Source organism: Antedon mediterranea, chromosome 9, assembly GCF_964355755.1.
Source record: "Antedon mediterranea chromosome 9, ecAntMedi1.1, whole genome shotgun sequence".
NCBI classification, from domain to species: Eukaryota; Metazoa; Echinodermata; class Crinoidea; order Comatulida; family Antedonidae; genus Antedon; species Antedon mediterranea.
The window spans coordinates 4,464,951-4,491,132 of NC_092678.1; the positions used below are offsets into that span (position 1 = coordinate 4,464,951).

Consider the following 26,182-nt stretch of genomic DNA (forward strand, 5'->3'; position numbering starts at 1 on the left):
TTGACAGATACTTCTTTGCTTACTTATGAAGCTTGCATATTTGCTTTGTAAGAAAAAACTCGAAGAAGTTGATATAAACCAAGTACATTATTAAAGCTACTCACAGAAGCATGGGATGCTTTATCTTTTGAAGTGGGCCATGATGTTTGCTGTTCACACTAGTTAAACAATGAGACTTTAAAGACCGGATAGTGTTGACATAAGCATTTTATAGACCTGATTCAGAAGGCAAAAAAAAAAACCGCTTATACACTATTCGAATTTCAGATACAGTTAAGAATATAAAATAAATGTGAAAAAGGAAGCTTATAAAGTCTGTTCTTCTTTCCCTTTTCTTCCAACCAATCAGTTAGACCTATTCAACAAACCCCATGTTTGTTCAAGCACACACACAATATTAGTAACAGTCAACTAATTGTATAGCAGTTTGTAATTTAATATACAATTTTCATTAAAGTACTATAATATTATATTGTCAAGCACAATTTGAAATTCTGATACCTATTGTGTTACATGATTAAAACACGAGTGAGCAGCCGTAGTGTTTGAGTTGGCAACCTGCTTGCAATCACGGCATTCCTTCCAGGGGCGGTACATAAATTTGCAAAATTTGTCGATGTGCGGCGGACGGACGGCAAACAGTTGCTTGTTGGGAACTATAGGTCGGTTAACGTGGTCTGGGATTTAGGATTCTTATACGAGTAGCAACGTAAACAGCAAAATGGAAAATAAAGAAGAAAGTTTATCTTTGAGAGATTCTTCTAAAAAAGCTGAAGATCCTAGACCTAATGGAGATGGCTCAAATATTAAAGATGTGGACCATATTCCGGAGCGTGGAAATTGGACTGGAAGATTTGATTTTTTGTTGGCCTGTATCGGCTTTGCCATTGGTATGGGTAATGTCTGGAGATTCCCGTATCTTTGCTACAAAAATGGAGGCGGTAAGTTTGTTTATATTATTATTTATAATAAGTATATATCTGCATTTTATCGTTATTGAGATTTGCAATTTACTTGAATGCATTCCTGCTATATAATTTTTCTTGTTTTAGAATTAAGGACTTGCGGCGCAAATAAATTACTTTAGCGTTGTAATATACATTATCGTTAAAAGTCCATTAATGTCAACAATTGTAAGTACGCAAATGTTTCGAGGGGAAAAAATGTCTTGGTGCAATGATAAATGCACTCGATTATTGTTTCTTATCGCCTCTTAGCGATAATGCATTACAATTTAAGTCAAACTCTATTCTTTTAATGTCACATTTAAGAGGAATTATTTCACAATGTCATTTATATTGTTAACGTGACAAGCTTATAGTTTATCACTCATTCTTTATGAGATTCAATTTTAATTGTCAGCAGTTTACAACGAAAAGCGCATCACAAGTTTACGCGCGCGTACTGATAATCGTGATATTTTATCATTTTCTATACTTGTGTGTCTTATATGCGAGTCTAAACTAAGGTACCACCGAAAGTATAAATAACATAAGCACATGTACTACACAATGCATTATGTAATGTTATCGTATTATTGCCTGGAGCTGTTTTTCTTTCATTACATGCGTACATAATATTTAAAATCTCTTTAATTTAACCCTGAGTGAATTCAGTACGTACGTTTTTATATAAAGATGATATAATGTTATAAATAGGTCTGTATGATTGAACTGCTTGCCAATGATTGTACAAAGATTAGGCTTTGGTGACCTACATCTAAGCATTAATATTCAACATACGTGTCCACTTTTGATTGTAATGGAACACATTTGCCTTCTCGTCATTATTAGCTTCAGGCCTTGTTAATACGACAAGAACATCTTAGATCTTTTGTTTTCATCATCAAGTTGTTTATAATAATAGTTGATTCTCATGCCAAATTATTGTGTACACTCCTTAATTAGAAGGATGTCTATAGAAATTTGGTCTGAAATTACCAATTCTCGAAGTGTATTCAAAACAGGAAAAAAAATGGTTGTCCACCAATAATTGTACTATAGTAATCGATTTGTTGTAGCATGACTACGTCATAATTGTTGACTAGTTTATCGTTCCATCACCTCTTAGTAATTGACTACCGCTAGGTAATCGCATCGACAAAACCCCAAGTTTAGAAATCACGCCATTATACCTGCCTGCACCTTTTAGTAGCTGCGCACCACTATGTGCGTATTTGATGCGATTAGAGGTTTCGTAAATGCCGGTGTATGGCTACGTGATTGCCTGTTAAATAGATTGTATCAATTGTCCCTGACTTCAGCGAATTCCCAGCAAATTCAACACCTGAAAATCACAGGCATTTAATAGTTTTAGCAGTTTCAGGCATAGAATGTTTGGTTTTGTTACAACATTAACAGATGTTAAGTCAACACATCCATTCATGCAACGTCATTTCTGTTTGCACATTATTTGCATGTGCATTGTGTTGTGACCTCAAATGGGGAGCCAGTCCCCCAGTGTGTACGAAACGGGGCAAAAAATAACCAAAGTATTACCCAGGGAAAAGCAAAATTAATAGTATATAAGGTTAAAATCCAGTTAAGGATGTCAATAGCTGCATCAAAGTTTCCTGTTTTTGTCATCAGCCTTTGTCTGCCTGTTCTCCATGGACTTGAACACATTGACAATAAGATCAGGTCTGTCATTTCATTGGCCCACAATGTTCGGATGATTTTTTCATTTTATGAAATAATGTTTATATTGAAAGGAGTCATGAGGAACAGGTGGATTTATAATCTAGTTGAAGTTAAAATTGTTCGTTTCTTACTAAATCGTTATCGACATCACAAACAGACGCCAAAAACCCCCAACAAAACACGTATATTAAAATGGAACGGCTTGCTGCGTACAAACTTTGATGAAAATGCCATTGTTTGTTAGCGCGTGTACATTTTGTTACGAGTTACTGACAAAATTAATTAACTGACAATTAGCTCTGTTAGGATTTATATATTTCATCAAGTGGAAAATATATGATTTAGTAGAGCAAATACCTATCTTTAGATTAAAAAACAGACAACGCGGTAATATGAATTAGTCTGCAATAAAATAATCAATCCTAGTTATAAATCGCGCGCGCAATTTTTTTAAACTCACTTTTGGCGACATTTTAAAAAATAAATTAGGCCTAATTAGAAACCAGTTGAAATATATTTTGTTTAAAAAAAATAATTATTGCAGATACTACTATAGAGAACAGATATTACCAAACATTGGTGTACTTTTTTGACACCAGTCGCGTTCTTAAAAACTTTAGGGCATGTTGGTGCCTGCGGATAAAACAAACTTACGATATAAAGGAATTATCCTTTGCTGGCTATGCTGCACAGTGGTAAGTTTTATCCAAGGTAAACAATCCGTTATAAACGAATTTGCCAACGCGTCAAGTATGCAGTGCGTAATTGTTATGTGATAGCGCTATAGCCCCAAACACTCGCGACAAAACACTCATTCCATTATACACGCTTTAATACGTTTCCATATAAATATTTTGAAAGAAAACATTAGTGTTGATTGTAGCTGAATCTTTTGTATTGGATGACTTTGTGGCTGGTCGTTGTCCCGGTGTATGTACGCATGATTACGCTCTCCTAAGACTTGGCTTTCTTTTTAAAAAAATCTAAAAATCTATTAGTGTTACCCCTACTTGATTGTAATCAATTTTGTTTTTGATTTTTATGGAGATTTCGTTTGGAAAAAATGGTATATTTTATCGTATCCTGATGGTATTGAAAAATGGGGTGAAGTGATTGATGATAAAAAGGGGAACTGTAAAGGAGATTGCGATAAAATATGGTAATTACAAAAATAGTGATGCCGAAGATGGTGTGATGACACCAAAGATAATGATAATAGTGGTAAAAGTTGATGTGGTGATACGATGGTGGTATCCTGTTTATTTGTGGCTACAGAATGGTTGTGAATAAACGATATTGCGAAGAAAGATGATGATGACGAAGGTGGTGGTAAAAGGTGATATGGTGATACGATGGTACGTGGTGGTGATGGGTGTTCATTGGTGATGACTGAAGAGGCTGTGAATAAAGGATATTGTGAAGAAAGATGATGATGAAAAAGATGGGGATGATGAGGAAATTGATGATGACAAAGGTGATATGGAGATGATGAAGGAAGATGGTGATAATGCAGTGATGAAGATAGTGGTTCTTTGCGATATGTAAAACATTATTTGCATCAATATTTCGTACCTTAATCATTGGTATGCCCACTATGGAATGTCTATTAACTTGGGGTCATTGTTCCCCAGGGCTATCTATTTAACTCATTATCTACCCGGCCTACTTGAGTATGAAGACTAGTGTATAGAAACTGGTAGTAGAAGGCCTAGCTGCTATAAACCGCGACAGAAGCAGGGTTTGTAGAGAATTCACATAAAACTATTTGTTTATATCTGAAAGGTCACTATTTTACAGTCCCCAAATGTACGTACCCTGCCACTTTTCCGGGTCAACTCTGACCTTTAAAGGCGCCCCTAGACAGCTATTAAAACCTCTTTAAGGAATGACTAATGACCCATGTTCAATATCATGAGGATAGTAAGGTTATATAATAGTGCTTGCGTTGCGTCTCCGTCCTTGCGTTGCGTCTCTTAAGCGTGGTTCCCACTAGCGACGCAACGCAAGGACGTAACGCAATGCAAGTGAATTGACCAATCACAAGCGATGGCTTATTCGATTGTGATTGCTAACTGTCTATAACTTCGCTTGTCATTGTCATTGGTCAACACGCTTACGTTGCGTTTACGTCCTTGCGTTACGTTCTAGTGGGAACCAAGCTTTAGGGCAACCAAGCTTTTAAGTAAACGCATACCTGACATAACGCTCTAGCTTGTTGTAAACGAAGTTATAATACGATTTTTAGGACATTTTTCAAAATTCCGCTAATTAATTGTTTATGCCTCTTAAGGTGTTTTAGATTCGCAGAATGCAATCTAATTTTTGTTAGTTTCGGGTGAAAGAAAAACGATTACCTGCAGATTACGCGTAAAACGTTAAACGTTCTTACTCCCCAAGGGTGTGATTGCAAACTTAACGATGTTTTTTACCACGTGATACGCTAACAATCGCGAAGAATTTTATGTTGTTTGAAGAAAAATAAGAAAATGTTGCTAAATCGAATTTCGTCGTGATTACATTCTCTCGCAACATTGGTTTATTCTGGTTATTAATTATCTTTGTTAGAAAATTGATTTCTGTTCCCCTGGGAAACTAATCGGATTTTAGAAATATTTATTTTATATAAATTATATTACTTTACTATTCATTACTATAATTAATAATATTCAAAGTCGTATCCAGAAGAGGTATACCTGTAGTACTTTGTATTCGTTGTTTTTCTTTTTTAATAAAATGCATTGCTTTTTGATTGCATTGCTAATTAATTAAAATTTAATGTAATGTGTGGGTTTTGCCTCCTCATCATGTAAGCGTCTCATTGCATTTTTATACCACTGGTATCATCTCATAGCAAATAGCTCCATTAGTGCAAACATTTTCCCTCGTGTCTATGATATCCTTACAAACGAATTTAGTCACGTGTTTTACTGTAGTACTTTTGCATTTACGTGAAAAGGTTATTGTTTTGACTGGCAGCTGCAACCCCAATTATTATATAGAAGTTGGTTCGCATAATTCAAAGGAATGTTAACAGTCTTTCTTCCCACACTGTGATGAAGCTCATACGATATGGGCCTTCAAAATTCAAAATGGTTGACGAATTGTGTCGGTACGTCCCAGGCGAGTCGTGGTGATGGCAACCTAATCCTAAATCGTGGTTCCAGGAAGCCAATCCCAAGGGAAAAGAGCGAAATCCCTAGGGAAAAGAGCGAAATCCCTCTCAATAAAGTCTACACTTAACTGTATGCCTACGGTGATTTAATTTTGAAAATAGGTATTGCGTTGTGTGTCTCCAACGTGTTACACTAATGCTTTGTTCCCACTATAAACGCAAGGCAGGGACGTAAGAGAGCAACGCACAAGTACTATTTGACCAATCACAAGCGATAGATTATTCTGAAGCTTGTCATTGGTTAACTTGCTTGCGCCTGCACGTATGTCACTGCGTGCTTCCAAGGGCCCAAGCAAGTTTTAGTGCTGCGTAGTAAAGCAGTGGCCAGGCTCATTCATAACTGACACACTGTGAGTAGTATCTCAGTGGTGTCAACACGTTGGCTAGCGGCTGGTGTTGTTGCAAGTCTTTTCAATAATAGCTTGATGAAATTGTGTCTCAGGTGACATCTATACTCACCCTCTAACAAATTACATTCATGTAATTTCTGTTCCTCGACACAAACACCTGCTCTAAAGAAAATAACTTATAATCAATTTATAATAGCGACTCATATTCTATTGCAATTCCATACAGGTTGGAGTCACTATTACTATTGTTACGCTGTCTTATCTTTTGGTTTAAATAGATCTGTTCGATTTCAGTTCTTTTTGCGCAATTGTGGAATTATGTCAAAGATAAGATAATCCGTGAAAATAAATTGAAAATAGAATTTAAATGAACTATACTGTTACATAATCCTATGAGATTGCTCTCAAAACCATTAAGATGTTAGTAAATTAGCAAATAATCATAAACAAACAGTCAAATAGAACATTGATTTGATTTTGCTCACCAAGAAATAATTATTGAATGAAATATAAATTTCGTTTAAGTACACATAATCTAGAAGCTGCATTGCTGTTATAAAAATCTCAAAATAAACTAAATTATTTTGAGATTGAAAATGTAAACTTGAATTATTAAACGAGAACTGGCAGATATACTGGCCTTGGCCTTCGTAATAATTGTAATTTGAGAATATGTTGTCGTTTGAAATTACCTGTCGTTTTTACTTCTTTTGTTTGTGACTGTTAGTGTGTGTTTCTATTTTCTATAGAAATTCGATGAAGTTCTCCCATTATGAACATTTGATATTTACATTTACTGATGTGTACACATTATGTTTTTTTGACGTGACAGTACGGTTCTCATCATATTCTAAAGAAACTTGATTTAACTGCCTAAATTATGAATATCAATAATACATTTTACTGTTGTGTACGCATTGTTTGAGATACAATGTTTGTTTTGGCTGCCTCGTTTATTCATATTATTTACTTAATTATGTGTATACATTTTATGTGACCATGTTACATTATAGAACGTTTAATTTATCAATTATGATTAATATATTTGTATTTACATTAGTACCGCATTATCTATACCATGTTTGACAACAAATTAAGTTTAATTGCTGCAATTATGACAATTAATTAATAACAACCGTTATCAATTATTTATTACTATATTTCAAAATATCAATCAATTATTTCCACATCAGATATATTTATTTTCAGAAACAGTTTCTTTAACTCTCTAATTCGTTGATATATTAATTGCAAAATTTGTCAAATGTGCACTGAACCATATCCGACATATCAACATGAAATCGACGCGCGCGTTGAATGAACCTTTATATCAGAATTCGAACGCGCGCGTGAATCGTGACGTCATTAATATTCTATCTTCAGCTTTTTTAAAGATACTGTATTATTACTGCAATGGTAGCATTACTAACTTAAATAATCTCTAGAAATGTAAAATATGTAACATGTTTTCAATTTGCAAGTTTATTAACACCTTTTACAAAGTTCTAGTGTAAAGATTGCTTTAGGATATTGACGTTTCTGGTCCAATTGCTCAGGTATTTACTATTTGCTTAGAAACAAACAATTATTTTACTCTAATTCTTAAAAATAATAAATCTGTACCGTAATTTCTTCTTCGATAATCGCAAAAGTATATAGTTTTCAGGCAGTGTTGGTTGAAGTATTTAAAAGTAAAATATGAATGACATGCCACGATTGAAAGAAAGTCAGAGAACTCAATCTCAAGTATTTTTTCAGTTATTTTTGGATAGGTAAAATAATATATTAAAAATAGCGTCGATACAATTCTATAATTAGATTAAGCTCTTTCAGAAATTAAGGTTATGTTGAAATGAGAAGCAAACGGTTCTATGTAGAAAAACATCTATATGTTAAATCCTGGTAATACTTAAATCAATGATGATTATGTACTATTAGACGTTCTAGTCCAGTAAGAACGGTGGCATGGGGGATGAGAGCATTTAGTTTTGAAGCAAAGATCAAAGGGGACACCCTAAAGCTGCTCTAACATTACTAAGGCTAGGCTATCGTACTTTAGAACATTTCTGAATCCATACACATAGATGTACCGTACTAATAAATATGTTCTAATGTCTAATGACCTGTTAATCGACGTCGTAAGGTAAGGTGAGCTTATATGCGCATGCGCAAAAAATCAAATACCTTCTGAAAGTATAGAACAATTTTAACCCCGATTTAAGAGAGTCTCAATAATCATTTTTAAAATCATTTATTTTCAGGTGCGTTTCTCATTCCCTACCTGTTGACCTTGGTGTTTGCTGGTATACCTCTATTTTTCTTCGAAACAGCAATAGGGCAGATGATGAGTATTGGTGGACTCGGTGTTTGGAAAATATGCCCCCTTTTCAAAGGTACATGACCATATTTTACACGCTGATACGATTTTTCTATAAACTTCTGTAATAAAGATACTTAATTGCAAGTAATCTTAGCAACTATTAGAGACTTGGGAATTGATTGACGTCATACGTTATTTAAATCACACTTATATTGAACTTTTCTGGCTCATAATATTGATACAACATAAATCAATAATTATGTATGATATGTACATGTTTTTTTTATTTGTGCAATATCACACAAATGTGCGCAACACATAAACCAAAGATCATTTTTTCTTACAAGTTGATAGTCACGCTAACTAACGATATCAGTTCTAGTGATTTAAAAAAAAATTCTCCTAAGATTATCAAATTAAGTAAATATAATACATTTATTGTGATTTAATCAAACATTCTGGTCTATTACGTGTAGAAACTTGATTCTGTGTGCGTGTTCGAAAATTGGTTGTATGCAAATTACTATGAATTTTGATATCTTAAACATTTAGTGAAAAGGTTTGAAACCGCCAAATACTAACATTTATCAAACAAACAAACTAATATGGACACGATTACGTCATATCATTACCGTATTTGGACACATCAAATTTGTTTTATAGTGTAGACAGAGCTTAATACATGGTACATTTGTTTTACAGGTGTTGGTCTTGCTGCTGTAGTGATGTCATTTTTATTAAATGTGTACTACGTCATCATCATAGCCTGGGCGTTGCTATATCTTTTCTACTCATTTAGCGCCACCTTGCCGTGGGATGATTGTGAAAACTGGTGGAATACGCCCAATTGTACAACAAATTATACATATGTTGATAACAGTAGTGTTTCAACAACTATGGAATTCTGGAAGTTAGTAACTTTCCATATTCAAGTATTTCATATTATTTAATAATTGAAATGGTCAAATTGCAATTGCACCTCGCACAATTTTAGCACACCCAGTTCCAAATCTTTTTTTTGACATTCAGGGTTGACCTTGTTCCCATGTAATTCTAAACTACCCTTGCTCCATGGCGAGCACGTTTGGGGAGTATTTGACCTAAAGGAAGTGACGTATACATGTGTATCATCAAAAGTGAAACTACTTTTTCCTCTCTTATTGAAACAATAATGTTAACCTTGGATTAAGTACCATTATTAATCACTTAAGTACGATGTTAGTTTAATGACTTAAATGTGTATACCAGTAGAAAACATATGTCAAATGAGAGTTAACGTTTCAAAAAATTGCAAAAAATCAACCCTTTTACTGAAATCCTGTTTATTAGAATATAACTAAAATATCGTACTTGTTTTTATTTTGTAGACGGTACATATTAAGAGAGACGGAAGGTATAGACGAGGTTGGCCAGCTAAGATGGCAACTCTCGCTAACTTTAATGTTGTCATGGATTATCTGTTATTTTTGTATCTGGAAAGGAGTCGAATGGACAGGAAAGGTAGACGTTACTTAAGTACTCTAGGGATTGGTTACGTCACATCAACCACGTAATGCGCCAAACGCATCATAACTACCTACACGAAGCAATATTTACTTTACTGAACACTTGTCGAGGCCAGAGAGAAAGATCTTTGGTCTAGGCCTATATTAATTAGTTCTCAAAGATGGCACCAATAATTATGATACCGACAAACACTCTGAAATGCGCAGTCATCCATGCATGACGATATTGCGTTTAATAAAGAATATTATCTGAGTCACTTAACCGTAAATGATACAACAATTGTTCATTCAATAACAATATGTGTTTAGTAATTACTGCAGTAATACTCATAATACATATTATATTGACAATGTTACGTTTGGATACATATCAATTTGAAAAATTCGCCTTTCGACAAACTTACTCCTTGGTAGTATATCACAATAGTAATACTGTATTTCTTAATCGGTCCATGTGACATCCAATCAAAACTTTTTATTTATTATTTTTTTATAGTATTAAAGTCAATTGAACACACAATTTTATGTATTTGATTAAAATTTGTAAAATATTGCAATAGAAAAAAACAAGAACCTTCTACAGTTAGTGTGATCCAGCATAAATCATTTCGCATAAAAAAGCTGAATAAACTTCCACTAATTTTTAAGAAACCCTTTTTAACTCAAATTTAGCATTTTTTTAACTCTATTTTTATCAAAATGTTGTCAGGTACATAACATGATAACGTTAGATAGAAATTTATCAAGGCATCGTTTATGCCATAAATGAATGTACGATTGATTTTAGTTCATTTTGCGTATTATAATGGTGCCGGTTAGTTGTCAAAGCGGAGCATTGATTAACTTCACTGTAAGGTGCGAATTTTGTATTCATCCGTTTCATATAAATTATTATTCCCACACACACATATGAATATCGTAATTCAACCGGCCGCCGTTCGCTTTCATTCACCTTCCACAAAACTATGATCCAATCGATTCTGATAATTCCATTGAAAGCTTTCATTTTTTCAGGTAATAACTGAAAGGATTTATTTTTTCAGGTGGTGTGGTTCACGGCTTCGTATCCTTACGTCATGATGTTCATTCTGTTCATCAGAGGTGTTACTCTCGATGGTGCTGTTGATGGTATTATCTTTTACATCAAACCAGATTTTGAAAAACTTGCAGAATCTGAGGTAGTCATTGACAATAGACATGCGCAAACGATCATCATCAAACCTGCGTTTACATTGACAATTCCTTCATTTATAGGTCTTTTTCTAATCTGCAGCAATACTTTTTATTCGATATATAAATATATTGTAGCAATCAAAACAATATACACCACCGTAGGCCTACTTATTTTATTATATGATCTATCTTGCAGTAAAATTTGATAATATTACATAACGTCGTAACCCCTGGGAGTTATGCTGTTTTTTTTATGTTGAGGTTTTATACTGCAGTTAATTATCCTCTCTGATGAGAGGTTTATTATGCCAATGCCAATGCATTGATTGAAATGGCCTGCTGCTGCAAATATGATATTTTTTATATTCTTGTTCTGTTCCCTGCCTCTTGACAGGTTTAAAGGCGAATTTCTCAATTTTTTTTACTATCATTCCCGCTATTATTGTTTCATGTCGGCATATCTTTCATTACTTTCTTCATGTAGTGTTGTCCTTTTTTACTGTTAATTTGGTACAGTATAGTAGTATAGATTGTGTGTTGGTTCATTAGTTAAAATTAAATCAGAAACTATTTTAAAAACTACAATACCAAATCAAGGCTATTTTTTAATGATCTCGGGAGGTGTAGTTTTGATAAAAATGTTCTTTACTTTCACCTGTCTTAAGTAAGCCTAATAATAGAATCAAACTGTTCTTTTCTTTTTTTTCTTTTCTATTCTTATTTTTATTTTCTTTCTCTCTTTTCATCAATCTTGTTTCCGGACTTATTCGCCAATTATAGAGAGACGGTCTATATTACCTCATGATAGACTTGTTTAACAATATGACTGGTGTGTTACGTTTATATTAATTTCCTCGGACTGGCATGATTAAACTTTTTTTCAATTCCTTACATCTTGAAACTATAATGAACATTAAAATATCATCATCGTTTCTTTCAGGTTTGGATTGATGCCGCTACTCAAATATTCTTCTCGTATGGAATTGGGCTGGGTTCATTGATAGCGTTGGGTAGCTACAATCCATTTCACAACAACGTGTATAGGTCAGTGTATTGGACTGTGCAGCCTATATTTTGAATCTTCTCCCGTTATATATGAAAACACATAAGTTAATTAGAAGAAAAAGATAAGAGGGCACCTTGTGTACACCCAATTATGTCTGCACGGTGGGAGTTTGGTGGGAGAATGCTTTCCTTCCAATTTAAAAGTTCGAAGTTCAAATCATGTATACCTATGATTCCTGGCTCGTAATTTATAAAGATGCATTAGTCCCCAAAAACATGAAAAAATTATGAAGAATAAAATCAGACTTTGAATAAAGCATTTTGTAGTTTTAACAAAGTTAATCACTTCCGTAGAAAAACCCCGAATAAACAATATTTTCACTTATGAAATGACAAAATAAACGGTTAAATTAAACCAAAAACCCATGGCTGGCAGCCAATTTTACTTTTTGTTGCTTTAAATTACAGTTTTTTCAAGTAAATAATTGTTTTTCTGATTCAATTTTTTGTTAAAGTGAAAAATAACTTTTATATAACTATATTCAACAAAAAAAATGTAAACAATTATTTTTCAAGGAGGGACAATACATCTTTAAACCTAACTTTTCAAAAATATATGTGTTTTTAAAAATTCATTTTGATATTTTTTGTTATAGGGATGCCTTGATCGTGGCGTGTGTTAATAGTGGTACGAGTATATTCGCGGGATTTGTTATATTCTCCGTGATTGGGTATATGGCTCATACCCAGAATAAAGACGTCGCGGAAGTTGCTGCGTCAGGTTGGTTTAACCATCATTTTATTTTACAGAGAGAAAGAGACTTAGAGACTTATCACTTAAGAAAGAGTAAAATATTAAATACTGTAATGTATACATAACTTTATACTAGGTGACGTTTTAATTTAACTGGTACGTTATCCCAGAGTTTTGGATTAGGAAACTAAAAATTATTTATTAGTTTATGTAAAAAGGAATACATATTTTAAAAACAATGGCACTCGGATTGGATACAAATTACTATACCTCTGATACCTTTGACTTGTTAATTAAGAAAAAAAAGATCTGTATAAACATAAAACAAAGTTGTACAATAGAGGCAGTAATTACATGTGGCAAACATATATTTTATTATGTGCTGTTTAATTGTTTTGATTTGTTTCTGTTTGATGGACAGGTCCAGGTTTAGCTTTCGTAGCGTATCCTTCCGCCGTCGCTGAAATGCCAATCTCGCCTCTCTGGGCTTGCCTCTTCTTTTCAATGATGTTCATGCTGGGTTTGGATAGTCAGGTAAATAAACCAAACATAACAGAAACAAGATAAGTCAAACTTGATAAACTCCTTCCCAATATTAATAAAGTATAAGTAGTAAACTAATTTTAACTTGCCATAAAGCGACCTACTTTTTACAAACATAATTACAAATTGTTAGTAATTTCGGATCATTATTAAATATGTTGTAAAATAATGATACATTATGTAATGAGTCTCCCACCAGGCATTGTGCGTCTGTACTTTAATAATCTTTGACCCCTGTCGATCTACAAGCAACACGTGTCAAAACCAATCAATCGCGTACATTGTCATATTACAAGTTACTATAGAAACATTAATTGAGACACGACATGTACAGTTGTTAGACGGTATTCGCACGTTTCTGTTTATATATCACTATTAAAGAAAACAAATTTAGACATTTTATAATTATTGTTGATAATGATGACAATAGAACATGACAATTATGAATGCATTTGATAAATAATAAATTCATGATTCAAGATTCAAGATTCAAGAAATTTTATTTGTCCATAAAAATGGAAATTCACTTTGCTTGGTAGATTAAAACAACAATAAAAAACAAACATAAAAAATGTTGCAACAATTTAAAACGTGCAGTATTATAACAGATAAAGTACAAGATAAAAAGTTGAAAATAAAAAAACTGTTAAAAATCTAAAACTATTTAAAAATTGCATGATAATGTTTCTGCCGGTAATCTTGCTGCCAGTAATTCTGCTGCTGACGCTATTGCTGCTGGTAATGCCGGTACATTTAATGTCGCTCTTGCAGCCGGTAATGTTGTTGATGCCGGTAATGCTGCTGCCGATAATGTTGCTACTGTTAATGTTGATTCCGGTAATGTTGCCGGTAATACTGCTGCTGCCGGTATGCCGCTATCCGTAATGTCGCTGTTGCAGCCGGTAATGTTGTTGATGCCGATAATGTTGCAGCCGATAATGTTGCTGCCGGTAATGCTGCCGGTAATGCTGCCGGTAATACTGCTACCCGTAATGTCGCTGTTGCAGCCGGTAATGTTGTTGATGCCGATAATGTTGCTGCCGATAATGTTGCTACGGTTAATGTTGATTCCGGTAATTTTGCTGCCGGTAATATAATGCTGCCGCCAGTAATGATGATTATAATGATTATAATGATAGTGATAACAATAATAGTGATAATAATATTTTTGTCTAATTTAGTTCTGTACTATGGAAGGCTTTTTCACGGCATGTATAGACGAATGGCCTCGTTACTTGAGGAAACACAAGGAAATATTCATCGCTATTGTCTGTTTTTTTTCGTACCTTATAGGGCTTAGCATGGTGACAGAGGTAGGCCTACATGTTCAATTACATAAAGCCAAAACTACTGCTATTTTTCCTACAACTAACAAATAGAACAGTGGACTCTATATTATTGTTTTCTTTATGGGTTAGATCTGAAATAAATGAATGAACAAATTATATATATATTTCTTTTATTGACGTTTCAAAATTAATCGCTTAAAGTTCCACAACAACTCGCATCCTAATGTCTCAGCATTGTTATTAAACTTACCGAAATGCCTCTCCTACTATCTCTAGATAGCGTTGCTTTCCACCCTTAGTAACCTAAAAATGTTTGTACATTTTAAACTGTTTAAAGGCGTTGATTAATATTGCATTAATGGCTGTTGTCGGAAGCTTTTTGAATTGACTGAATGTACATTTTCGAACGTTCACCCTCATGTGTTCTCGTTGTTGTTATGATAGTCTAAACAATGTTGCTTTGCAGGGAGGCATTTACGTATTTGAACTGTTTAATACATACTCGGCAAGTGGCATGAGTCTCTTGTTCTTGGTCTTCTTTCAAACAGTTGCCATCAGCTGGTTTTATGGTAAGTAAATAGTTTATCTTATTCTTACGGGGAGCAATTCGAGACAATTGATCATCGCATCGAGCACTTGAACGATTTCTGGCACCCCGTACTCGCAGGTATAAATATAATTCTAAACGTTGTTGTATTTTCTGACCGGACCACATGTGGATGGTATTTTCAATTGACCAATGTTGCACAAACTGACCATCACAAGAGACGCTTGACTTCACTTAATATTATATCATGAATGTAGACCTATTGTTGATCGTTTCCGACCAAAATTCTATGAAATTGCTGATATAATTTGCAAAAAGGTACACGCTTTCTTCTTCCATACTACACGGCCTATGACATTTTATGTATAAGAATAAAATAACCTTTTTTATTTATAATTAATTGCTTTTATTTTAAATTAATTGTTCAATTTTTTACATTTATTATTTTTATTATTTGTTATTTATTTATAGTTAGGCCTATCGTAACTTAAATCTTTGCATTTCTTCGTCCTTTCTAAATTTGTCTTCACATTATGTTATATTAATTATTTCAAGATATGGAATATTTCATAATTATACTATTTCTTATGCAAGTTGGTGTTAAGCTGTGATTATTTTCTTTTACCTCTTATCACCTTTTGTCAATGATGATTGTTTATGTTGATTTTTGTTGGCAATAAAGCACAGTAAAGGTTAAATTTATCTTAATGAATCTACTTTGTTCTTGCAGGGGTTGAACGTTTCTATTCGCATATTGAAAAAATGATCGGATTCCGACCGAACATTTGGTGGAAATTATGTTGGGTGGGATTCACACCAGCTATTACAGCGGTAAATAAACTTTGGAAAGACCTATTCGATCATCCTGGCATTGTCAAAATCATAATTCATGATTTAAGCAAAGATATTGATAAGAATTCTCAGAAAGCGTTTCTAATATAATATGAACGTGAATTTGCAATAAATCTGTGTTTGATCTAATTGTTTTGACACTTATCGGAATTTTCTCTCGAAATTTGATAAAAATGATCGTGAAAATTCGTAAACATCCTAATTGCTTCGCGTAATAATTGATTTTTGTGTCACTTTGGAAATTGATTGCATTATAAAACGATCTTTATAATAATTGTATCGCAAATCTTACACATTGAATTGCAATCAAAAAGTAAATTAAATATTCGTTTTTTAAACATAAATTACAGATCTTGCTAGAACTTCGTTTACGTTGTAATAATTGCCAGGTTTAACGTCATTGTGATCGGAATACTAAATCATGTTTGCAATTTAAATGTTGACAAATCTTAAAGCAAAAATAATCATCTCTAAATAGCATATTGGTTAAACCCAGAAAGTCGTTAATTAACAAAACTCTCTGTAAAAATGAATAATAATATCACAGACCCTTGATAGCTTGCAGCCTCTTTCCAGGTAGTACCGGTTTTGAGATCTAAAAACCTGGTAGTCCGCATGTTCGAATTTCAACTTCTGTAATTTGTTTGTGTTTATATTAAATCGAATGTCTTGTTCACTTATTGTCCAATTCAAGTTTAGTTTTGGTCACTTGGTTTACCTGAGAGGCGTATTCAAATATATTCTAACATGATGACGTCATTCATTTTTTTGTACACAGGGTGTCTTCATATTTAGTTTGGTTAAGTATACGCCTCTGACGTACGTGGATTACGTATACCCAGATTGGAGCTATGCTATTGGCTGGATGTTAGCGCTTAGCTCTATGCTGTGTATCCCAGGATACATGGTGTATATCTTGGCTAAAACACCTGGAACACTTCTGGAGGTTTGATTTTTTTATTTATTTTTCCAAGTTTAAATGAATATGATTCTGACGTTGATGACGTCGACGATTATTAGAATGACAAATGATTGAAATGATAACGACGATGATGAGAGATAATAATAAGTATTTTGAGGACGAGGATGATAAAAGGAGGAACGCTGTAAATGTTTTTTTTAAATACTTTCAATAAAATGAAATTAACTCTTGAAGATGACGAACAACAATACTGTCCGGAGCGACACCGGTAGCATGCATCCGAACGCACTACTTTATGTAAATAAAATAATTTGATTCGATCAACAGCGCTTTCAGATCTGCATAACCCCACAATGGACTGAAGAAGATTACGCCAAGGGTATTGCGATAGACGATCACCGGCAAGTCATGTATACCAACGCCACACCCCCGGGATACCAAGAGGTAGTCAACACGGACGAATGTAAGGTTTAAGACGCATCGTAAAATGTAAAACACAAACCGAAGTTTGCCTACTGTTGTGGTACTACATGGTGTTCGGGCGCTACATAATGTCGCACGGCATGATGGTTGACGCGTTGAATATTGATGCGTTTCATAATGTTGACGCGTTTCATAATGTTGACGCGTTTTTACGGTAATGTTGACACGTTTTTACGGCGTTATCGTTGTGTTCGCGCAACATACGGTATTTGAAATGCTATATATAGTGTGTATATTTTCCAATCAGATGGATGTGGTTGCGACCGAGTTCTAAAGCTCTGTCTACACTATCAAACTTTAAGTGATATGCCCAAATATGGAAGTGATATGCCCAAATATGGAAGTGATATGCCCAAATATGGAAGTGATATGCCCAAATATGGAAGTGATATGTACAAATATATCACATGTTTTTGTCACATAAAGTTTGATAGTGCAGACAGAGCTTAATTATACACGAGCTCGGTTACAATCGTAATGATAAAACTGTAGGAATTTAAAATTTATATATAAATACATTTTATTAGATAGCTGTGTAGATGTTAACAGTAAGTATTTTAAAACGATCAATCAACTAAAATACGGTTCATATTATATTAATAATCATTTATATTAAAACATACCTCGTACACATTGTTGAATTTTATAATTAAAATGAACATTTTTATGCCTACTAAAATTGTGTATGTAGTATAACTAGATTCAATTTTAATAATACAGGCAGCCATTTTCGCGTATATAACATTTTGTTACTAAACATACGACGTAAGATGGAGATTATTGTGTTATAATGTCATAAATATTGTGTATGATGGTTGAATTTTGGTAGATGTAGATGATATACTAGAATATATTACCAGATATATAATTATACATGTACTAGAGTGCATACGTTGAGTTAGTTGGAAATTAGATTTCATCCGAGATGGTATACACACCCTTCTCGTTGTATATCGTTGGATGAGCCGCCGTTCTGATTGTCTCGAATAAATGTATATGTGAGTAAATAATGTTAAGATAAGTAAAATCATGCTCAAGGGTTATAGCCATGCTTAATTTACTCTAAGGTTGTCGTCGCCGCCGGTTGCATTGACCAAACGAGAGCAGTGACTGGTCAACCACGTGGAGTCTTTGGCAATTTAAATCGTCATTAGCCACGTACGAAGAGGCACATGCGACGCGCCAGCGTACACAAAGTGCGCAAAACTAGGCATATAACAGTATTTTTCAATGCGCACAAAGTGATTATCAAGTCGTTAGTTTTCTCAGAAATGGAAACGATTTTCTACAAAAATAATGTTTTATTTCACAGCTTATGTTTAATATAGGCTACAGTATATCAAATTATTTTAGCATTTTAGTAGTTTTAAGAAATATCTAGATGTTATGCTCGCTGCATATTTTTAGCATAGAAAATCAAGTTTATTGTCTGTGTGTCTATTTCTAGGTAATAAAAAAATACAGGGTTGACATTTGCCTACTTTATAGTTAGGTAGTTTGATATAGAATTGCAATACATTATGTAATAGTTTGAGTGACTTAATGTGATGTTGTTCGTTCATTAGAACATTTATAGTATAAAAAAGAATTGTGCAACATTTTCGTCATCGGCAACTTTGTAACAATTTGTTAACGGGCGCATTATTGATGTGGTTCCGCTTAGATGGTTTCGACTGACGAATCTGTATGACGTAACGATGTTTGTAATGTGGTCACGTGTATTGGTCTATATCCAAACTTTTATAGTAATTTTACAAAGTACTAGTATAATTTAATTGTATATAGAATTGAATTTTAGACAGTAAATCATTTAGATGCATGTAATTTCTTAAAGATAGTTATGGGGAGTCGGGTTTTGTCGTCAGAGATGAAAACTAGCCTGGCAGCTGGCCCTGGCTGCAATAATGACCGAATAATAATATTATCAGCTTCCTTCCCGTCTTCTCTAGTTTTCCCATCGGAATTAAAAACATTTGGAAACAATTTCCCAATCGAAATTCTCCCATGTGATTGTTGTAATCTAAATTTCCATCGTGATATTCCTGGCAAATGTTATACTGTATAACTCGTTGTGTGGTTTTAATACAGCATTATGAAAACTGCTTTTAAGAAATTGTAAAAAATTAAAACAGTAGAAAATCAATCGAAATTGCCAGTTTGTAAGATTTCAAAGCAATGGTCTTTTCCTTTTAAACCTTTGACACAGATTCTAAATGAGGTTTTGTGTTGATATTTTTTGGTGGTCTGAACATGAGGGGCTTTATTTTTATAGATTGGTTTCGATTTTTAGGTTATTAGTTCCATATGGAATAATTGATATTAATTATTTGCATGACTACCATCAGTACAGTCATAGAGATATTATAGTATATCTCTATGGTACAATTTTATAATTTTTTAATTACCATGTTGGCTCTCAACTTCCATTAATAATGATACGCAAAAACAATGAAAATAAACACTCAACTTAATAGAATTGATCAAAGTTTTTGTTTTTATTTAAAATATTACAGAACGTACATTTATTGTCTTGTTTCATTCTACAGTACCTATATTACACTAAAATCATTGATAATTAAATTGATTTAGACTTATTTTGAGTTACTCTTTGGAGGGAGGTGTAAAAAGTACCAAGAAGGGGGGGCGGGGCATTTCCCTATTTTGGCCAAATTATTCAATCTGCTGAACAGTCGATCCAGTTATTATTCATCTCTGTATATATGAATGAATATCAAATTATTTGGTTTTCTTACTCCCTCTGTTTCTAAATTATTTGATTTATTTGGTTTTCTTACTTCCTCTGTTTCTAAATTATTTGGTTTTCTTACCCCCTCTGTTCCTATATTATTTGGTTTTCTTACTCCCTCTGTTTCTAAATTATTTGGTTTTCTTACTTCCTCTGTTTCTAAATTATTTGGTTTTCTTACCCCCTCTGTTCCTATATTATCTGGTTTTCTTAATCCCTTTGTTTCTAAATTATTTGATTTATTTGGTTTTCTTACTCCCCCTGTTTCTAAATTGGTTTATCTGGTTTTCTTGGTCTTCCTGTTCCTTCCTGAACTCTCCTTCTCCTTCAGGTCATTCTGATCTTTTATTGTCTGTGCCTTACTCAGTTCTTTCCAAGATTGTATAATTAACAAAGTTGGAATAACTATCCAGAATGAATTCATGGAAATAAAGTAAAACCAAAAGTAGAATGGATCTCCGAAAGGTCCATGAGTGAACCCATCCAACCACTCCACCATGAAATAGGCAATTGTACCTGAAACAAAATGATATATGAATTAGAAAGGTAGTGATAACAATATTAAATTCAGATAATGATGCAGTGAGTATTGCAGCATGAACCTATCCGTAGGCCTACCATACACCTATCTATAGGCCTACCATATACCTATCCGTAGGCCTACCATACACCTATCCATAGGCGTGCCTACCATATAGTTGTCCTAGGGAGACGATGATCCTCAGAGGGTGTCTGTAGGCTGCATTATTCAGGAATGCGTACATGATTAAGAAACATGCCGGCCCCTCTGTCCATGCAGTGATACTCTCAATGCTAACAATGCAACTGTCTGATCTGCAATAGAGATAAGAAGGTCAGTTTAGTACAACTCAGCAACAATAGACTTACTTTCTATGTATGTGTATGTATATGAAAATATTTCTTGTTTATAGGCTCTATACTAGTCCCTGAAAGGACACTAAACCATTGGATTGGACACCAGAGAAGCAACTGTTTCCCTCCTGGTCAACTCTCCTGCTGGTAAATTGACCTCTACTTACATCACATAGCGACTATCCGCTTTACCCCATTCCTTCCCTGAAGCAAAGAAATACAAAAAAATAATACAATAATAATATTAATAAATAATATATAATATTAATAATAAATTAATTGTTATATAAAAGTCTAAGTATTGTTCTTCATTCAAATGTTTGTAGCAAGTATTACTTACATAATTGTGATAAAAAGCTTGAATCTTCTGCTACAGTTCTATGATATATGCTAAAATACAACTCAATACTGCAATGTATAGTGCCTGATAGGCCAAACCATGCAATCATTAGTCGCTCACCCACCGATCGTGCACGCCTAGCTACCAGCCACGACAGAAGGAAGGCTAGCCCAAAGCCACTGAATGAAACGGTAAGAATTGTAGATACTTCAATGTCGTTTGGAACATACCCTGGTATATTTAAATCCCGTGGGTAAAAAGGGTGAATTAATGACGAATTTTTCACCATTTTTTCAAGAGTTTACGTAATGTTTGTCGTTTGTAATCAGTGCAGTATGTAGATAGACTGGAGGAACTGTAAACTTTGTCACCCTGCTGAAAAGCTAATGCCAAAGGTCATGCATGTAATCAAAACAAAGTTTGCCTTCCATACTACTAAAGAAACTGATAAGGCCAAGGCTGGATGGATAACTACAATAGATAGAATCCAAATCCATCTACGTTATGCGCTATATACATGGATAGATTATCTAGGTGTATAATATAATATCTCTATGGGATTTGTTTGCGCAATATGGAAGGCAAATAAAGTATTGATTTAGTGTTATGGAAGGCAAATGTCGTCAATAATAAGGTATTGATTCAGTATTATGGAAGGCAAAATTCGTCAATAAAAGGGTATAGATTCAGTATTATGGAAGGCAAATTTCGTCAATAACAGGGTATTGATTCAGTATTATGGAAGGCAAATTTCGTCAATAACAGGGTATTGATTCAGTATTATGGAAGGCAAATTTCGTCAATAACAAGGTATTGATTCAGTATTATGGAAGGCAAATTTCGTCAATAGTGGGGTATTGATTCAGCTTTATGGAAGGCAAATTTCGTCAATAACAAGGTATTGATTCAGTATTATGGAAGGCAAATTTCGTCAATAACAGGGTATTGATTCCGTATTATGGAAGGCAAATGTCGTCAATAACAGGGTATAGATTCAGTATTATGGAAGGCAAATGTCGTCAATAACAGGGTATTGATTCAGTTTTATGGAAGGCAAATTTCGTCAATAACAGGGTATTGATTCCGTATTATGGAAGGCAAATTTCGTCAATAACAGGGTATAGATTCAGTATTATGGAAGGCAAATGTCGTCAATAACAGGGTATTGATTCAGTATTATGGAAGGCAAATTTCGTCAATAACAGGGTATTGATTCAGTATTATGGAAGGCAAATTTCGTCAATAACAGGGTATTGATTCAGTATTATGGAAGGCAAATTTCGTCAATAACAGGGTATTGATTCAGTATTATGGAAGGCAAATTTCGTCAATAACAGGGTATTGATTCAGTATTATGGAAGGCAAATTTCGTCAATAACAGGGTATTGATTCAGTATTATGGAAGGCAAATTTCGTCAATAACAGGGTATTGATTCAGTATTATGGAAGGCAAATTTCGTCAATAACAGGGTATTGATTCAGTATTATGGAAGGCAAATTTCGTCAATAACAGGGTATTGATTCAGTATTATGGAAGGCAAATTTCGTCAATAACAAGGTATTGATTCAGTATTATGGAAGGCAAATTTCGTCAATAACAGGGTATGGATTCAGTATTATGGAAGGCAAATTTCGTCAATAGTGGGGTATTGATTCAGCTTTATGGAAGGCAAATTTCGTCAATAACAAGGTATTGATTCAGTATTATGGAAGGCAAATTTCGTCAATAGCAGGGTATTGATTCCGTATTATGGAAGGCAAATGTCGTCAATAACAGGGTATAGATTCAGTATTATGGAAGGCAAATGTCGTCAATAACAGGGTATTGATTCAGTTTTATGGAAGGCAAATTTCGTCAATAACAGGGTATTGATTCAGTATTATGGAAGGCAAATTTCGTCAATAACAGGGTATTGATTCCGTATTATGGAAGGCAAATGTCGTCAATAACAGGGTATTGATTCAGTATATGGAAGGCAAATGTCGTCAATAATAGGGTATTGATTCAGTTTTATGGAAGGCAAAATTCGTCAATAATAGGGTATTGATTCAGTATTATGGAAGGCAAATTTCGTCAATAACAGGGTATTGATTCAGTATTATGGAAGGCAAATTTCGTCAATAGTGGGGTATTGATTCAGCTTTATGGAAGGCAAATTTCGTCAATAACAGGTTATTGATTCAGTATTATGGAAGGCAAATGTCGTCAATAATAAGGTATTGATTCAGTATTATGGAAGGCAAAATTCGTCAATAATAGGGTATAGATTCGTTATTATGGAAGGCAAATGTCGTCAATAATAGGGTATAGATTCAGTATTATGGAAGGCAAATGTTGTCAATAATAAGGTATTGATTCAGTATTATGGAAGGCAAAATTCGTCAATAATAGGGTATAGAATTCAGTATTATGGAAGGCAAATGTCGTCAATAATAGGGTATAGATTCAGTATTATTGAAGGCAAATGTCGTCAATAACAGGGTATTGATTCAGTATTATGGAAGGCAAATGTCGTCAATAACAGGGTATTGATTCAGTTTTATGGAAGGCAAATTTCGTCAATAACAGGGTATTGATTCAGTTTTATGGAAGGCAAATTTCGTAAATAACAGGGTATTGATTCAGTATTATGGAAGGCAAATTTCGTCAATATTAGGGTATTGATTCAGCATTAGGGAAAGCAAATTTCGTCAATAGTGGGGTATTGATTCAGCTTTATGGAAGGCAAATTATGTCAATAACAGGGTATTGATTCAGTATTATGGAAGGCAAATGTCGTCAATAATAAGGTATTGATTCAGTTTTATGGAAGGCAAAATTCGTCAATAATAGGGTATAGATTCAGTATTATGGAAGGCAAATGTCGTCAATAATAGGGTATAGATTCAGTATTATGGAAGGCAAATGTCGTCAATAACAGGGTATTGATTCAGTATTATGGAAGGCAAATTTCGTCAATAACAGGGTATTGATTCAGTATTATGGAAGGAAAATGTCGTCAATATCAGGGTATTGATTCAGTTTTATGGAAGGCAAATTTCGTCAATAACAGGGTATTGATTCAGTTTTATGGAAGGCAAATTTCGTCAATAACAGGGTATTGATTCAGTTTTATGGAAGGCAAATTTCGTCAATAATAGGGTATAGATTCAGTATTATGGAAGGCAAATGTCGTCAATAATAGGGTATAGATTCAGTATAATGGAAGGCAAATTTCGTCAATAACAGGGTATTGATTCAGTTTTATGGAAGGCAAATTTCGTCAATAACAGGGTATTGATTCAATATATGGAAGGCAAATGTCGTCAATAATAGGGTATTGATTCAGTTTTATGGAAGGCAAAATTCGTCAATAATAGGGTATAGATTCAGTATTATGGAAGGCAAATGTCGTCAATAATAGGGTATAGATTCAGTATTATGGAAGGCAAATGTCGTCAATAACAGGGTATTGATTCAGTATTATGGAAGGCAAATTTCGTCAATAACAGGGTATTGATTCAGTATTATGGAAGGCAAATTTCGTCAATAACAGGGTATTGATTCAGTATTATGGAAGGCAAATTTTGTCAATAACAGGATATTGATTCAGTTTTATGGAAGGCAAATTTCGTCAATAACAGGGTATTTATTCAGTATTATGGAAGGCAAATGTCGTCAACAATAAGGTATTGATTCAGTATTATGGAAGGCAAAATTCGTCAACAATAGGGTATAGAATTCAGTATTATGGAAGGCAAAATTCGTCAACAATAGGGTATAGAATTCAGTATTATGGAAGGCAAATGTCGTCAATAATAGGGTATAGATTCAGCTTTATGGAAGGCAAATGTCGTCAATAACAGGGTATTGATTCAGTTTTATGGAAGGCAAATGTCGTCAATAATAGGGTATAGATTCAGCTTTATGGAAGGCAAATGTCGTCAATAACAGGGTATTGATTCAGTTTTATGGAAGGCAAATGTCGTCAATAACAGGGTATTGATTCAGTTTTATGGAAGGCAAATTTCGTCAATAACAGGGTATTGATTCAGTATTATGGAAGGCAAATGTCGTCAATAATAGGGTATAGATTCAGCTTTATGGAAGGCAAATTTCGTCAATAACAGGGTATTGATTCAGCATTATGGAAGGCAAATTTCGTCAACAAAAGGGTATTGATTCAGTATTATGGAAGGCAAATTTCGTCAATAACAGGGTTTTGATTCAGTATTATGGAAGGCAAATGTCGTCAATAATAGGGTATAGATTCAGTATTATGGAAGGCAAATGTCGTCAATAATAAGGTATTGATTCAGTATTATGGAAGGCAAAATTCGTCAATAATAAGGTATTGATTCAGTATTATGGAAGGCAAATTTCGTCAATAATAGGGTATTGATTCAGTATTATGGAAGGCAGATTTCGTCATAAATAGGGTATTGATTTAGTATTATGGAAGGCAAATGTCGTCAATAATAGGGTATAGATTCAGTATTATGGAAGGCAAATGTCGTCAATAATAAGGTATTGATTCAGTATTATGGAAGGCAAATTTCGTCAATAATAGGGTATTGATTCAGTATTATGGAAGGCAAATTTCGTCAATATATGGGTATTGATTCATGAAGTATTATGGAAAATTTCGTCAATAATATGGTATTAATTCAGTATTATGGAATACAAATT

The 26,182-nt window shown here is 33.8% G+C and overlaps 2 protein-coding genes across 2 annotated transcripts; one reads left to right on the forward strand and one right to left on the reverse strand.

Annotated features, from left to right (window-relative positions):
* Positions 1 to 535: 535 nt before the first annotated feature.
* LOC140058447 (sodium- and chloride-dependent GABA transporter 1-like) lies at positions 536 to 20,030 on the forward strand. The gene is made up of 13 exons (XM_072104061.1): positions 536 to 941; positions 8,423 to 8,554; positions 9,184 to 9,391; positions 9,849 to 9,981; positions 11,030 to 11,164; positions 12,100 to 12,203; positions 12,821 to 12,945; positions 13,340 to 13,452; positions 14,643 to 14,774; positions 15,217 to 15,319; positions 16,028 to 16,128; positions 16,928 to 17,095; positions 17,399 to 20,030. Exons 1-13 carry the CDS (start codon positions 722 to 724, stop codon positions 17,543 to 17,545), a joined length of 1,821 nt encoding a protein of 606 aa, XP_071960162.1. The 5' UTR covers positions 536 to 721; the 3' UTR covers positions 17,546 to 20,030.
* A 475-nt stretch (positions 20,031 to 20,505) lies between these two features.
* Positions 20,506 to 21,882, reverse strand: LOC140058449 (3-beta-hydroxysteroid-Delta(8),Delta(7)-isomerase-like). The gene is made up of 4 exons (XM_072104063.1): positions 21,514 to 21,882; positions 21,341 to 21,377; positions 20,992 to 21,134; positions 20,506 to 20,816 (listed from the first exon to the last, which is right to left on the reverse strand). Exons 1-4 carry the CDS (start codon positions 21,800 to 21,802, stop codon positions 20,578 to 20,580), a joined length of 708 nt encoding a protein of 235 aa, XP_071960164.1. The 5' UTR covers positions 21,803 to 21,882; the 3' UTR covers positions 20,506 to 20,577.
* Positions 21,883 to 26,182: the final 4,300 nt, after the last annotated feature.

What these genes read in the sequence shown, in the direction of transcription:
- LOC140058449 (XM_072104063.1), bottom strand. Translation starts at nt 21,802, where the DNA reads ATGGTGAAAAATTCGTCATTAATTCACCCTTTTTACCCACGGGATTTA. An exon ending in AAGCTTTTTATCACAATTAT is followed by an intron (nt 21,378 to 21,513) that starts GTAAGTAATACT and finishes TCTTTGCTTCAG; the next exon opens with GGAAGGAATGGGGTAAAGCG. An exon ending in GCGGATAGTCGCTATGTGAT is followed by an intron (nt 21,135 to 21,340) that starts GTAAGTAGAGGT and finishes TCTCTATTGCAG; the next exon opens with ATCAGACAGTTGCATTGTTA.
- LOC140058447 (XM_072104061.1), top strand. Translation starts at nt 722, where the DNA reads ATGGAAAATAAAGAAGAAAGTTTATCTTTGAGAGATTCTTCTAAAAAA. An exon ending in GAGTCGAATGGACAGGAAAG is followed by an intron (nt 9,982 to 11,029) that starts GTAGACGTTACT and finishes TTATTTTTTCAG; the next exon opens with GTGGTGTGGTTCACGGCTTC. An exon ending in TTTCACAACAACGTGTATAG is followed by an intron (nt 12,204 to 12,820) that starts GTCAGTGTATTG and finishes TTTTTGTTATAG; the next exon opens with GGATGCCTTGATCGTGGCGT.